The 16,343-nt window shown below is 34.7% G+C and overlaps 2 protein-coding genes across 2 annotated transcripts; both read left to right on the top strand.

Moving 5' to 3' along the window:
• The first annotated feature begins 5,001 nt into the window (after positions 1–5,001).
• LOC141607604 (ABC transporter G family member 14-like) lies at positions 5,002–8,700 on the top strand. The gene is made up of 5 exons (XM_074426955.1): positions 5,002–5,380; positions 5,689–6,460; positions 7,429–7,611; positions 7,688–7,875; positions 7,955–8,700. The coding sequence occupies exons 1-5, from the start codon at positions 5,270–5,272 to the stop codon at positions 8,612–8,614; spliced, it is 1,914 nt and encodes a 637-aa protein (XP_074283056.1). The 5' UTR covers positions 5,002–5,269; the 3' UTR covers positions 8,615–8,700.
• A 3,674-nt stretch (positions 8,701–12,374) lies between these two features.
• LOC141607599 (metacaspase-1-like) lies at positions 12,375–16,131 on the top strand. Its single transcript, XM_074426952.1, has 5 exons — positions 12,375–12,825; positions 13,904–14,234; positions 14,480–14,600; positions 14,723–14,929; positions 15,840–16,131. The coding sequence occupies exons 1-5, from the start codon at positions 12,468–12,470 to the stop codon at positions 15,897–15,899; spliced, it is 1,077 nt and encodes a 358-aa protein (XP_074283053.1). The 5' UTR covers positions 12,375–12,467; the 3' UTR covers positions 15,900–16,131.
• Positions 16,132–16,343: the final 212 nt, after the last annotated feature.

The raw sequence follows: 16,343 nt of genomic DNA, 5'->3' as shown, positions 1-16,343 counted from the left end.
CACCAAACACCTCTGTTTCTCCACCTACAACCACCGCAACTAACCTCTAACTCCTGCCAAACAACCACAGCCCTACTCGCCGTCAAGCAGCGCACCTAGGTACAGTGGCACCACCATTTTGACCTCCCCCGAGTCCATGGTGGCGCCACCCCAAACCTACCCGTCTAAACCCGCATCAATCCCATTTTCAAACTCGTTTGCTACCTCCTATCGCCGCTCTCTCCGCCACTACTACCACCTAAGACCACCCTAACCACCACCACTACACTCGTCACATGCCCCACTACTCCTATACCCCATCCACAACCACCAGGAACACCTCCCTTAGTCACGAAACAACAATCAACCCACGATGTAAGTACAAAAAAAAGAGAAAAGGGGGTTGCTCTTACCTTTTCTCGCCGCCACTGCAGCCACCCACGGTTGTCGACAAAGGTCCCTAGCTCCTCCCTGCTGCGTAGTCAACAGCCACACACTCTTTCTCTCTCTCGGGTGCGTGAAAGGCTGAGATTGGTGTTGAAGAAAGGAGGGAGGCGGGTTGAGGGAGTAAGAGAGGAGGGAGGCGGGTTGAGGGTACTATTAGGGTTAGGGTTAGGGTACTATTAGGGTTAAGGGTTAAATGGGCTGAACATGTTATTGGGCCAACTTAAATGGGTCGAGGGCAAATGGGTTACTCACATTTCGAATTCCTATAAACCCGTCTTAATTAACTTGCGATAACTTAACGTAATTATCGACTCAACTATTACCCGACATAATTAGTAATATCAATGTATAATAATTAATATATAATAATATCCGTTTAATTGATTATATAAAATACGGGGTATTACAATCATCGGGTGTTTGATGGAACTTCTATAAATGCCAATATCGATAGATACGGGTATTTACAAGAGAAAACCCTTTATTTTTGTGAATAATCATAGAAAATATTGAAGTGATATATACATGATAAGAGACAAAGACGGTGAGGGAGAGACGATGACGGTGACGGAGATGATAGAGCGACGGCGAGGGAGAGTGTCGACGGCGAGGGATAGTGCGGTTGTTTTTGTGTTTGTGTGTTTGTGTGTTTGTGTGCTTGATATGGGAGCTTGTTTTTGTTTTTACATACTGAAACTAATGACAACGGTTTCTACAATATTAACTGTTACTACTTTAAATTGACAACGGTTACTAGTTAAATAACTGTTGTCATTAGTAATAACAACGATTTTCAGATATAACCGTTGTTATTATTTTTCACTGATTTGCGCCAAAATAAAATAATCCAATTAAGAATGTTATTAAGTATTACGTGTTAAACCGTTGTTATTACTCTCAGTACCGTTGTTATTACTTTTCACTGATTTGCGCCCAAATAAAAGAATCCAATTGACAATGTTATTACTTATTATGCATTCGTATGTGTTGTTAATGGGGGCGTTGTTATTGCCTATATTTGTAGTAGTGACTGTTACCCAAATCCTATAATTTTGGGAGTTTTGCTGTTGGGGTAAATTAATTGAGATTTGAGTAATTAAATGATTATATTATAGGATTATATGTATTATATTGTTGTAGGATATGATTACGATAAGAATTACTTGGTTAATTGTATGAGGAGACTTCATAGAGGAGGACTTCTAGTTTTGTACTTGTGCTTGGAGTATTGCTTGGAGGTAGAGTTTTCCCAACTCGGTTCTTAATAGTATGAATGCTTGCATATGTCATTATTGTTGTTAGTCTCATAATAATTGTTGGAATTGCATAATACCTTGAGTGTTGGTAATTGTGTCTTAATAATTGTGGTAACTGTTGGTACATGAAATCATGGCATACCTGAGATTAATGATAAATGTGAAAGTGGTATACTTGGCATATTGTGTTACTTGTAGATTTTGGTGGAGTTGTGGTGGTGTTGTAGTAGTTGGGAGAGTGAGGCGGTTCAGGAGACCATCTCATGTACGGATTTCTCCTTGGAGTTTCTCACTTCAAGGAGGGCGTGCACGTTAATGATCTGAGGAGGAGGGATTCGTGTTGCGATGTGAACCTGAGAGGGGTCCGGGTCGGGAACCGGCTCGGTATACCGTGTTGCGATGCGGATACCTTTTGGTCTGCGGTCCGACTGTTGGTGGCGGTGTTACGATGCCTTCACCGGGTTGAGGTGGAGCAAGAGTCGGGTTTGGAGGAGGTGTTGTGATATGCGTGTCTCATTCATTTATGTTGCATTTATATGGTATCGTGAGCCTTTATATTATTGAGACTGACTTGTGTTGGTTCTGTGTCAAATTGTCACCTCCTTTAATTGTGGTGGTTTGTGATGATCCATATGTCATTTCCGGTTATATAAGGAACAGTGAGATTGCAGGTTTTGGACTTGGTGATGATCGGGATATGGGCCGAGTTATTGACGTTCGGAGTCTAGTTGAGCAGGCACACTATAGTTGATGTAGACTTTATTAGAGTTGTTTGTTGTAGTGGAATTTGTATAATGTATAGTTCACATCGTGTTATTCATATTGTATTAATCATTAAACTTAGACTTTAATAAATGTTTCTTATTGGGGTTTTGATGCACTATCTCGGGAAACCGAAATGTTAGGATCCCTAATTACCTTGGCAGAGTAATTGGAGGTGTTACACCTATGTCGTGGTGTGTGCTTGTTGACCTATATTTTTACCTACAAAGCACCAACACAAACAAAAACCGAACCAATTTCCGAATGACGAGTTTCTTTATCTTAATAATGTTCTAAGCGTCAAACCAGGAACGGATTTGGGTGAGGGCATGGGAGGGCAACTGCCATCACGTGACCCAAAAATTTCAGCTATATATAACTGTTAGTTCCATTTGTATGCAACTAGTGTAGCTCCCGTGCTATAGCACGATTTTTCTAGATGGAAATGTAAAAAAAATTAACAATTAAACTATTGGTATTTTTCTATTTTCAATTATACAACATATATTTATGGCTACTTTTATTGTGTACAAAATCAGAATATCAATAAAATGAATTAGGGGAGTAGTTAATTAGAGAAATATACTAAGTAGTGTAAGTAGTAGTTAGCGACGTAGGCGGTAAACTTAGGTGGAAAAAGTTTGAGATTTGTTATTTTTTTTAGTAAAAAGGGGATGTCAAGTGATTCTATAAAATAATAATTATTGCATTATTGAAAAATTTTAACAACTTTTATTTTATAATTTAATACTAATTTTATTTAATTTTAATGAAAAAATAATAATTATGCATTTAATAAAAAGATTAGAGTTACAATTATTAAAACATATTTATTGAAAAGATAATTTTATGATACTTATTTCCTAATTTAGGTAGATGTTTTTTTGGAGTTGAGATCACCTGTCCCATAATTGTGTCCCATCTCCTGTCCCATTGCTTTTATCTTGCGACACATCATCATTCACATAATAAAAAAAATGACAATTTCTCTTAAGTTAATGATGTGTCACAAGAAGAGCATAATGGGACACGAGATGGGACACAAAATGGGACAGAGAATCCGCTCTCGTTTTTTTGGAGGGAAAACTAAGAGAATTTTTATTCTCTTAGTAGTAGGGGGATGTAATTATACTAATGCAGAGATAAGTGCAATGGAATTTTAGTGTGCAGGCCCTAGTTTGATTCCCACAGGTGACATGATTTTTCTTTTTGGTCTTTATTAGCTTGTTTTGCATAGAAGATTTGAAGGTGTAATTTATTTGCACTTTTTATTACTTATTTTATCTATGTAATTTATGTAAGATTTTTATTTATTTTTTATATTCTATTAAAATATATGTTGTCTTTTGAGATATTTAATTATGTATGTATGACAATAAAAGAGTATGAGTACATAAATAAGCGCAAAAAATTATTAGAACCACGGTTTAGAAAAAAGTGTCCCCCTCCAAACAAAAATTCTTTGTTCGTCCCTTCGTCAAACGGAACTAAGAACATATTTCAAGCACTACTTAATGCTAAGTTTTAACCAGATAATTAAGTGGGTTGATTTTGATCAATTTCATGCTTGCAACTGTCTCATTTAAGTTACCGAGTTACGGTTACATTGATTATTTACCCGAACCACAATTTTGAACAATAGAATCTAGAGTAGTAAGTCTTGCGTGAGGCGGTTTTACGTTAATGTAATTGTAAATCAGATTTAAAAACAAACTTATTAGTGACTAAAAATGGTTGCTTAGGCTACGTTTGGCAAAACTAGCTAAAAAGGTAGTTGAAACCTGAAAAGGTAACTGAAACCTGAAAAAGTAGCTGAAAATTAGGAGCTGATAAGGTAGTTGATTTTTATTAAAAGTGTTTGAAAACTAGCTGAAAAGGTAGCTGATATTTGATGAAATGACGTAAAAGGGCATGGCTATTATTGTTATCGTTTATGTTTTTGCTATTATTCTTGTGTTATTATCATTGGCGTTGTTAGAAATAAAGTCATAATGTAGTTTTTCAATATTTGTGCAAGTATCCAATTCAACCTGTAATTTCAAAGAGTGAGAACAATAATTAATATATAACGATTAGGTAAAAGAAAAAAAAAATCAAACAATATATCATCTAAAAGAATACAAAATCAGTTCTCTATTAAACTCATACAAAAAAATCGGATTTTTTTCGGTGAAGTGTATTGAAGAATTTTATTTAACGGATGTTTGTATTATTTGGGAGAAGTATTGAATGTGGTTTTAATTGACAACATTAAAAAACAAGGGTAAAATAGGTAGATAGAAAAAAATGTACCTGATTTCTTATATGCTACATGAGGTAGCATTTCATTTCAGGTATTTTTTTTGGTCAAAAAGGTAATTGTCAAACACTCTAAAAAAAATAAGGTATTTTTTGGACAAAAAAGTTACTTGAGGCAAATCATATACCTGAACTGTACTACCAAATAAAGCCTTAAAAATACCGTTTTACAATAAAATTGTGTGCAATAATAACCGTCTTATACCAGTATTTTGATAGAATCTGATGTAAAAAAAGGTTGTCCAACTAATTAGCCACCATAACTGTCCGTAACTATAGTGCATTATAGTAAATTTCACTTTACAAACATACACATACATTTCCAAACAACTATATATCCATTATACATAAATAAGCATCAATCCTACTATAGTAGTATATCTTATGCCTTCTCGTTCACTATATAAACTCATCCTACACCCATTGCTCACTATATAAACTTGTGTACTTTAAACAACTTCTCAATAACAACACCACAATATTATCTTCACTTAAAAGAAGCAATATATAGTATTAGTACATCATATATGTCCCTCAATTCCATAGCGTCAAGCCCCGGAAATTGCGGCTTTGATAACAACATAACTCTCCCTGATTTGTCTACCATGTTGCAACCTATCTTCCCCATCGCGTTGAAGGTGTTCACTTTCACTTATCATACTAATTTACTCTCCTACTTTTACTTTTACTAATTTTGTCAGGTCTTTCTTGAAAAGTCTCTCTTTGTATTGTCGTCTCAATTTTCATAATTAACGGAGTTATGATATAATGATATAATCTAGTTCAACTGGTAAAGTCGTTAAATACGCAACATGGACTCTGAACGGTTCATTAGAAGTTGTCACCCGTAAGGCTGTAACACTCTTTACGCTAAAATAATGTACTTTTGTCTTTTACCCACTAGTTTTAACTCTTTTAAATGGTCAATTGCTTCTTTTTTTCACAGTTTGAGGAGGTGGTATACAAGGTAAAATTGGAAGGCCAAAAATGCAAAGAAAAGACGATTCTCAACGGTGTTAGTGGAACGGTGTGCCCAGGAGAAATCCTAGCAATGCTAGGACCATCTGGGAGCAGTAAAACCACATTACTTACCGCTCTCGGAGGCCGTCTTAAAGGAAAGTTACTAAGCGGTAAAATCTCATACAACGGTCAACAATTTACTGGGTCGGTAAAAAGAAAAATAGGATTTGTAGCCCAAGATGATGTGTTGTACCCTCACCTTACTGTTTTTGAGACACTATTGTTCACGGCCCTATTAAGGCTGCCAAGTTCCCTGGCCCATGAAGTGAAAGTGGGCCAAGTAGAGCACGTGATCACTGAATTGGGCCTTGCACGTGTTCGGAATAGCATGATTGGGGGCCCATTAGTCAGGGGAATCTCGGGTGGTGAAAGGAAAAGGGTTAGTATTGGTCAAGAAATGTTGATCAACCCAAGCTTGATATTGTTGGATGAGCCTACATCCGGACTCGACTCGACCACGGCTTTGAGGATCTTGACGACCCTCAAAGCCATGGCTGATAGTGGTCGGACCGTGATTACTACAGTCCACCAGCCATCGAGTCGAATCTATCACATGTTTAATAAAGTGATACTTTTGTCTGAGGGTCAGCCCATTTATTATGGGTCAGGTTCTTCGGCGGTTGAGTACTTCTCTTCAATTGGATTTTCGACGACCTTGACTATCAACCCAGCTGACCTCCTCCTTGACTTAGCTAGTGGTAAGCTCTCTCTTTTCACCATTCTTCTAAGAATTCTAAATCTTTTCTTCCCTGATATGTTTATTTAGGGACTAGAATAAAAGTAAATTTATTTTATCTATCAAAGTTGAAATCCACGTGTCCATGTAATGTGACACTGGTAGAGTGAAATAGTGCCACCAGATATTACTTAGTTTCACCTCCTCGGATGATCAATACAAGTCCCATAAATAGAAAGGTAACATAAAATGCAAGTGAATATGATAACTAAAAAAATGGGTAGCATTCATAAAACTAAATTATGTTATCCACTAACTCATTACCTTTAGGGAAATAAAGTTCATGGGTGAAGCTTAACTCAACTATATCTACACTATTTTACTAAAGCTTTTTCCTATATATTAAAAAATACTTGTGTACTTTGGAAGAATCGTCCTCTTTACATTTAAAAGAAAATAATCCACCACATAAAATATTATAAATATTTAAGTATAAGGAGAACGTTCCTCTTAAATTATCCAACACAAAGTGGAGGAAGTGATGATGAAACACAATATCATGATTGAAGATGGCTTTTTATATATATTTATAGTAAATAATAAATATGAAAGTGGGAGGAAGAATAAAAGAGGACTAGAACACATACCTACAAAAGTTGTCCCTACTCATATTAGGTGTGCTATCTTTAATTTGCAAGCTTATTTAGTGAGATCAGATTATCACAATCTGTGTTGCTTGTCTTTCTTGTCGCACTCATCATCATCATCATGCACTATCATATCATAACCTTAATCTTATAAAATAAAACCTCCTCATCATTAAGCTTAATGTGATCCAAAACTGACTATATTTAATTTTAACTTTATGATGTGTCACTAACCTTAAACAATCGTGTACAAAACAAGTGTAAACTATTGACCGGAAATGTAGGAATAAGATCATATAGTGTTGATTTTGAAATTTGCCCTTTATGTTTTGATACTTGATAGGCATTGGTCCAGACTCGAAACATGCAACAGAACAAGGTGAAAACATGGAGAAAGAGAAGAAGCAAGTAAAGGAAGCTCTAATATTAGGTTATCAAAATACCATATCCAACAGATTAAAGTCCGAGCTTTGCAATTTTGACGCAGCAGTTTGTAATTGGAAAAAGGATGGCTCCAAGATTACAAGTAAATTCCCTTGTTTTCTCATCAAAAATCGTAGTTTAGATGAATAGTTATTAAAATAATTGGAAATGTTATGCAGGAAAGGACATGAAAAAGGAAGAATGGTGCACAAGCTGGTGGCATCAGTTGAGGGTTTTATTACAAAGAGGCATGAAAGAAAGAAGGTTTGAAGCGTTTAATAGGCTTAGAATCTTCCAAGTTTTAAGTGTTGCTGTTCTTGGTGGACTCCTTTGGTGGCACACTCCGCTATCCCATATTCAAGACAGAGTACGTCTTAAAAGAGATTTACTATTTAAATATTATGTCAATGTTTCTTAACTAATAACACGTTTATTAATCTCTACAGATCGCATTGATTTTCTTCTTCTCGGTGTTTTGGGGATTCTACCCATTATATAACGCAGTTTTCACATTTCCTCAAGAACGGAGAATGTTAATCAAGGAACGAACATCAGGAATGTACAAGCTCTCCTCATACTTCTTAGCCCGAACAATAGGGGACTTACCATTGGAATTAGCCTTACCGACCGCGTTTGTCTTCATAATATATTGGATGGGCGGGCTTAAACCAGATCCTTTCACTTTCATTCTCTCACTTGTCGTTGTACTTTATAACGTCTTAGTGGCCCAAAGCCTTGGCCTAGCCATCGGAGCCATACTTATGGACATCAAGCCCGCAACTACATTGGCCTCGGTCACCACTCTCGTGTTCTTAATAGCTGGTGGATACTACGTTCAACAAATTCCCCCTTTTATTGTGTGGCTTAAGTACTTGAGTTATAGTTACTATTGTTACAAGTTGCTCCTAGGAGTTCAATACCATGAGAATGATGTTTACCCTTGCTTCAAAATGGGTAAATGGGAGTGGTGCAAAGTTATTGATGTTCCTGCTGTCAGATCCATGGGCCTTAGTAATTTGTGGGTTGATGTTTGCATCTTGGGCCTAATGTTGGTGGGCTATAGAATAATTGCTTACCTTGCACTTCAACGAGTACACACAAGGTGAATCATATAGGCTATTAGTATTCCTTTTCTCATCGGAATAGTTTATGTTTACTTTATTTTATGAGGGAAAATAAAGTAAATGTAAACTATTGATGGGGACAGAAGAAATAGTATGGAATACTAAAAATCAAGTTATAGATTAATGGTTCAAGTTTTTGTAGTAGAGAGTACATTATAGTTTTTAATGGCTCAACTTTTTGTCCAAAATCTATCATGAATTGATGTGGATTTTAGTTGAACCATGTTTATACGTAACTATTTCGAGTTTTATGGCTAAAAGAACAAACTTGTAAGTAAACTCTAAGAAATTGTTGCTATAAGACAATTTCTATGTATGAATTATTCGACTTCATATACTTTGAGCCACTAACAATAAGTATGTATTGAATTTTAAGCAATCAATCTGTGAAAAATGAGGCAAAGTTTTGCAACTAGTCTTCTAATTATTTGGTTTAGATCAAAATGAACTAGTGAAGGACTATAAACGTGGCTAAATTATTGTTGTCAAAAAAAAAACGTGGCTAAATTCTGCCAATTATAGAGCAAGTTTTAACAAGATACATTAACTCGACACTTATTAGATTTTGAATTTTAAAATCATTTTAAGCTAGTTAAAATTACAAATCTACTCAAGTAAGTAGATTATATATCCGATGTACTACCCACTAGTTGTATAATTTTTGAGCATTATAATAAATTTTTAAAATTTTGTTTTAAAAATGATGAGTTTTATTATAAAGTTTTTGAGTTTATTCACTTAAACATTAAGCTCAAAAAATTACAATATAACTCAAGAGCATTACATATATGCTTAGATAAATTTGAGTTTTGACGGAAAAAAATTAAAATCTAACTTACAAACTTTAATAAACTCATAAAAATACACATCAATCAATACTATATATTAAATCCAGAAACCAAGGGACTTCAATGTAATTAAAGAAAGTTATACAAATTAATTATACTATATAGTTTTAAATCAATAGCACCGTGTGATGGACCCGATTAAGGGATCTCAATCAATCAATCAATACTATATATTAAATCCAGAAACCAAGGGACTTCAATGTAATTAAAGATAGTTATACAAATTAATTATAATATATAGTTTTAAATCACTAGCACCATGTGATGGACCCGATTAAGGGATCTCAATGCAAATATTATATAGTTTGGGTTAAAATTAAATTAGATAGAAGCTTGGTAATTTTCCTAAACATTTGTAAGAGACTAAAACATAGCCAATTTCCTTAAAATAAAATAATTAATTAAGATGGTCAATTTCAAGAAGACTAAAAGAAAGAAGATGCTTGGTAACTTTCCTAAATATTTATAGAAGACTAGAAGATGTTCAATTTCCTTAAAATAAAATAATTAGTTAGTATAAACATGCACACTTATGGTAGTAATTATTATCATCATAAAATTATATATTAAAATTAAAATCTATGCAATTTTATTAAACTTTATTATAGTTTATTAGATGTATAGAGATGTTAATTATTTAACATACAAAAATATAATATAAGCAGGTTATAAATAATTCAAGGTTGATTCCATAATATATAATATTGCATAATTCTTTCGATTTGATTTAACGCATATATGTAATATATTTATATAAATATATAATCCTCTTAAAATTGCATGCCTAGGTAGTAAAAGTAATTTCGTCAGTAAGGAAAAGGATTGTAGTAACATTGGATATAGTTATATGATACTCCCTCCTATTCACTATATTCTTCCCCTTTCCTTTTTGCACAAGAATTAAGAAAGTGAATTTGGACCACACAAAACACACTACCCCACATGCAATTTAATTTGGACCACACAAATCAACCCAAAAAAGGAAATAGGGAAGAAAACCCGAATAATCCGAATAAGGAAATAGGGAAGAATATAGTGAATAGGAGGGAGTAGTAATCACTCATTTGAATAGTAAAAGTAACAATATTATCAGCAAGATTAGTGAAAGTAGTAGAAACAACAACGGGAGTAGTGAAATAATCAAAATATTAATACGACAATAGTGAAAGTAACAATAATTACGGCGTAAGTAGTGAAATTATCAATATTAAGGCGGCAGTAGTGACAGTAACAATAATTACGGCAGGAGTAGTGAAAGTAATGATTACGAGAAAGTAGTGAAATGGTATTGTTATTGTTTCATTAATAAGGTAATATTAATAGCGGGAGTAGTGAATTTGTCTCAAAATTTATTTCATCGTAATTTTAGGATATGTCATTGAAAAATATATTATTGATAAATTTATGGGTTATACAGCGTTAAATAATTTTATTTAATGAAAAAATAAAATTTAATGGTAAGTAGAGGTAGCCCGGGCGAAGCCGGGCACCAATACTAGTACTATATATTAAATCCAGAAACCAAAGGACTTCAATGTAATTAAAGAAATTTATACAAATTAATTATACTATATAGTTTTAAATCAATATCACCGTGTGATGGACCCAATTAAGGGATCTCAATGAAAATATTATATAGTTTGGGTTAAAATTAAATTATACAGAAGCTTGGTAATTTTCCTAAACATTAGTAAGAGACTAAAACATTTAATTAGTATAAACATGCACACTTATGATATTAATTATTATCATCATAAAATTATATATTAAATTTAAAATCTATGCAATTTTTTTAAACTTTATAGTTTATTAGATGTATAGAGATGTTAATTATTTAACATACAAAAATATAATATAAGTAGTTTATAAATAATTCAATTTAGATTCCATAATATATAATATTGCATAATTCTTTCGATTTGATTTAATGCATATATGTTTTTATTTATATAAATATATAATCCTCTTAAAATTGCATGCGTAAGTAGTAAAAGTAATTTCGTCAGTAAAGAAAATAATTGTAGTAACATTGAATATAGTTATATGATAGTAATCACTCATTTGAATAGTAAAAGTAACAATATTATCAGCGAGATTAGTGAAAGTGGTAGAAATAACGGGAGTAGTGAAATAATCAATATTAATGCTTCAATAGTGAAAGTAACAATAATTACGGCGGGAGTAGTGAAATTATGAATATTAATGCGGCAGTAGTGACAGTAACAATAATTACGGCGGGAGTAGTGAAAGTAACAATGATTACGGACAAGTAGGGAAATGTTATTACTATTGTTTCATTAATAAAAGTAAAATATTAATAGCGGGAGTAGTGAATTTATCTCAAAATTTATTTCATCGTAATTTTAGTATATATCTTAGAAAAATATATTAATGATAAATTTATGGGTTATGCAATTTTAAGTAATTTATTTAATAAAAAAATAATAATGGTAAGTAGAGGTAGCCCGGACGAAGTTGGGCACCAATACTAGTATACTTGTATACTCAAAAACAAATAAGGTCTGAAGTAACACATTCGATGTATGTTCAATTTTTTTCGTAACATTGGGTCTGACCCTAGCTGAACAGAGCCCAGGCAAAAAACCTCAAATGGGACCAACTTTTTTCAAAACAATAGAAGGGATTAAGGGAGGGGGAGATTCAAACGTGAGATCTATCGTTCATAATAACTCCGTCTTAACCATTTGATTAGATTAAGACATATCCGGTGTCCCAATATGAAAGTAGAAAACTAATTAGAAACATCCGAGTATCATCCTTTTAACACACTATATCATTATTATCGGTAGCCTGGTAGGTAAAACCGAACCTCCCTTCCAAGTTCCATTCATTAATTTTCCCTCCTCATCCTCAATAAGACAATAACAAACTTACCGTGGACTCATTCAAAAATAATATACCCACCCAAACAATTCCAAATTTGAGTACATTTCTCCTTCTCTCTTCTCCTTTCCTAAATCCTAACCATGTTATTGGTAGACTGCTCAAACTGTAGGACCCAACTACAACTACCACCAGGCGCCACTGCCATCCGCTGCGCCCTCTGCCATGCCGTCACTCGTATCGCCACCCCTGCTATCGATCCCCGCTCTCTTCCACATCCCCCACCCTACAATCCATCCTCCTCCAATTACAGAGCTCCTCCTCCGCCCCCGCCTCGGGCGTTGGGTCCCGCAGGTGGGCGGAAGAAGGCTGTGATATGTGGGATCACGTATAGGCACTCTCGGTATGAGCTTAAAGGGTGTATTAATGATGCTAAGTGTATGAAGTATTTGCTTATTAATCGCTATAAGTTTCCCGAATCTGATATTCTTATGCTTACTGGTATGCTTACGCTTCTTTTTATATTCCCTTCGTCTCAATCATTTGTTTATTTTTTTTTATATATTCTTTGTGCCGGCTATTTCAATTTCTTTTTAGTTGATTGCATGTCTACTTGATTCAAATGGTTTGATTCAGTTGATTACAAGACCGTCACAGCGAGCAATGAAAAAATTGCAACTTTTAGTTAAAATTTCAATCTTTATTGTTCAATCACTAACTACAAGTCTTATGAATATCTTAGCTATAACCACTTATTGTTTGATGATGCGTTGATAAATTCTGTTACGGAGTTGTTCTAATTCAGAAAAGCGATAATTCTTTGATTTGTTAATTTTAGTGTAATTAAGTAAGACTACTGCATGTCATTGATTTGCTAATGACCAAATTTGTTTGAATTGTCTGGATTAGCAATAGAAAAATTTAAGCTTTTAAATAAGTTTCGATAGTGTTCCCTAGTTTATTGGATTGCATTACTTGTTTGCCTCCCTAATTAATGTCTTCAATATTGGTTTAGTCATCTAACTTCAAATCTGGGTTTCGCCACTACGATGTTAACTGATTAGGAAGGGTAAAATCAGGGAGAATTGAAGTGGATGTTGACATGGTGCCAAAGAGTTTTTACTCTTCAGCTGAATTTTACTGTTATCTAAAGTATATATAGAGATACGGCAACATGATTATGTGTCGATTACAAATAATTACCTAGATCTTGAAATGGAAAGAGTCAAGTAGACGGAATTTGATTGGCATATAGAGTTTGATCGTAAGAAATGCTTTGATATGTGCTCTCACAAAAGAAGGATTGATTCCGTTTGAGTGATTCTTGTGTGTTGATAAAGGAACTAGTATCTTTGAGCCGATCATATGCTCATTTTTTGCCGCTTGTTATCATTAGGGACTTATTGTTCTACCCCCAAAATCTAGCTTTTGGCTTTGTAATAATCAAAAACTTGGTGGTTATACTGAGGTGGTTTGATTACGTTCGTGTAGCTTGTAACTTGGAACCAATGAGTATGTGTGTCTGAAGGTCAAGATGAACACCACTATCTTGATTTCTTGTTTGAAAGTTGTTTTGCAGAAGAAGAGAGGGATCCATACCGGATTCCTACTAAACATAATATAAGGATGGCAATGGCTTGGCTAGTAGCAGGATGTAGAGCAGGCGACTCCCTTGTGTTTCACTATTCTGGTCATGGCTCACAGCAAAGGGACAACGATGGAGATGAAGCCGATGGCTTTGATGAAACGCTATGTCCCTTGGACTTTGTAACTAATGGGATGATAGTCGATGATGAAATCAATGACACCATTGTTAGGCCTCTTCCTCGTGGTGCTAAACTTACTGCTATTATAGACGCTTGCCATAGTGGTACTATGCTGGACATACCATTTCTTTGTAGGATGAACCGGTTAGTCCAATGTTGATTTTTATTCAGTAATGGTACTGTTTTGAATTGTTATAACATGATAAAAAGGAAAATACTTGTATTTACCTAACTTATAATTTATTTTTGACAACTTGATATTTTTTTTTTATAGATGTGCTTACTGCTAGTCTTAGTGACAAGATCTTCTGTGATAGTAAGATAATCATATTCTGGTCAGTCGAACCCATACAAGTTTTAAGAATTTAACAAGGTCGGCTTTATTGTAGGAGCGGACAATATGTGTGGGAAGACCATCGGCCAAGAAATGGTAGATGGAAGGGTACTAGTGGCGGGGAGGCTATTTCCTTTAGTGGTTGTGATGACAATCAGACCTCCGCGGATACCTCAGTAATAATCATCATCGTCCCTTTTTTTGCTTGTGTTAATTGCGAATGTTATGAATTAACATAAACTCAGTTTGAGCGTGGAGTTCTAATGTTCAATGATGGCAATGAATTGGGGGTGTGCAGGCGTTGTCAAAGGTCACTTCAACCGGAGCAATGACTTATTGTTTCATCCAAGCAATTGAAAGGGGACACGCTAGCACTTATGGGAGCATGCTCAATGCTATGAGGGATGCTATTCGCAACACAAGTTCCAATGATCTTGGAGGCGGTGTTGTTACATCTCTTCTTACCATGCTTCTAACTGGAGGAAGTAGTACTACATTGAAACAGGTACTCTTCTATAACTTCATTTTATTTACCGAAACTTTATTATAATTATCAAAAACAAGGCTGGAGTGCTGCCTTACATCAGATGGCGGAGCCAATAAAGACAATTTTTAAAATTGAGCAGGGCAATGAATAACCATCTTAAATTTGTCCACATTTTTCAGTGAAACTTTAGCAATTACTGTACGTCTGTACTTGTTACCGAAATGTATCCCCTCCTTCCCCTTCTCCTACTGCCGCTTGCAAATTTCTTCCGATGGTTTTTTTTATCTTATAATGTCTCATTTCATAGTACAGTGCTTCTGTTAATAATTTACACCCTTGTGTGATCTTGGATGGAGATAACGTTGTGTACATCTAGACCTCTTCCTGACACCCTGCTATTGGAATTTGGGACCGGAGGAGTGGAGGACTCTTAGTGGATTGTTGCACTTGTTTAATCATGTTATGTAGTGTAAATGCAGTCATGCACCTTATTTCAGAACTTAGTAATCGGATGAAGTCACGTTTTTTTCGGCAATTTCTATCAAGCAGTGGCGGATCTAATGGGGGCTAGCAGGAGAGCTCGCCCCGCTAGACAATGAAAATTTTGAGATTCTTTAATCTCATCATTTCTTCAAAGGTTTATTTGTCACTCATTTACATTGGGACACGAGTAAAATATGCAATGGAAGTGATTTTACGAGATTCCCCTATAAGTGTCCTGATAAAATAACGACCAGATACACCTAATATAACCATGAGCAGTTGAGCACTCACGTGACTCATGTCTCTTGGTATCAACTCACCCATATTGTTGCGTTTTAGAAGACATTGTTCGAGTAAAATTCAGAGGGACATTTTGCTTGACTTTCAAGTTACTGTAGCATCTGTTTCGGATCCTCTATTTGACCTTTGCTATTGTATGTTGCAGGAACCTCAGCTGTCTGCTAATGAACCATTTGATGTATATGCAAGGCCTTTTTCACTATAGAAACCACGACAAAGGCATGTAAATGTACCATTGTTCATGTCCAAATTGTACTGTCGTGTAGCATATCCTATTTATGGTCGACTGTGCTATAACTTGATTATATAATCATATGATGCCGAGTATTATGAGTCTATTATATACAGTACATATAATCATAGGAACTTTCATTTTTTGTAATATATATATAAGATTTCATATTGTTATTTCGACTTGTGGATTTGAAGTATGACTATTAGATATACGCGTCTTCATTCTTCAACATCACCATCTGATCTCTTAGACATGATCGAGAGAGATGAATATTGCCAAGTGCTTTTGCAGACGGCGTGAAAATGAAGCACGCTTGTCAAAGGACAAAAGGATTCTACCAAACAGTCACACACACACCCCCTCATTCCATTACAATAATTCTCAAAATCAAAGATATACGTCCTTTGGAATGAC

This window comes from Silene latifolia, chromosome 1 (assembly GCF_048544455.1).
Source record: "Silene latifolia isolate original U9 population chromosome 1, ASM4854445v1, whole genome shotgun sequence".
Classification (NCBI taxonomy): Eukaryota; Viridiplantae; Streptophyta; class Magnoliopsida; order Caryophyllales; family Caryophyllaceae; genus Silene; species Silene latifolia.
This window is presented reverse-complemented; position numbering and strand designations above follow the sequence as displayed.

Excerpts from the sequence above, each read along its gene's own strand:
- LOC141607604 (XM_074426955.1), top strand. The coding sequence starts at position 5,270 with ATGTCCCTCAATTCCATAGCGTCAAGCCCCGGAAATTGCGGCTTTGAT. Across the intron at positions 5,381-5,688 it reads TCTTCCCCATCGCGTTGAAG|TTTGAGGAGGTGGTATACAA; the intron begins GTGTTCACTTTC and ends TTTTTTTCACAG. Across the intron at positions 6,461-7,428 it reads CCTCCTTGACTTAGCTAGTG|GCATTGGTCCAGACTCGAAA; the intron begins GTAAGCTCTCTC and ends GATACTTGATAG.
- LOC141607599 (XM_074426952.1), top strand. The coding sequence starts at position 12,468 with ATGTTATTGGTAGACTGCTCAAACTGTAGGACCCAACTACAACTACCA. Across the intron at positions 14,601-14,722 it reads AGACCTCCGCGGATACCTCA|GCGTTGTCAAAGGTCACTTC; the intron begins GTAATAATCATC and ends GGGGGTGTGCAG. Across the intron at positions 14,930-15,839 it reads GTAGTACTACATTGAAACAG|GAACCTCAGCTGTCTGCTAA; the intron begins GTACTCTTCTAT and ends TGTATGTTGCAG.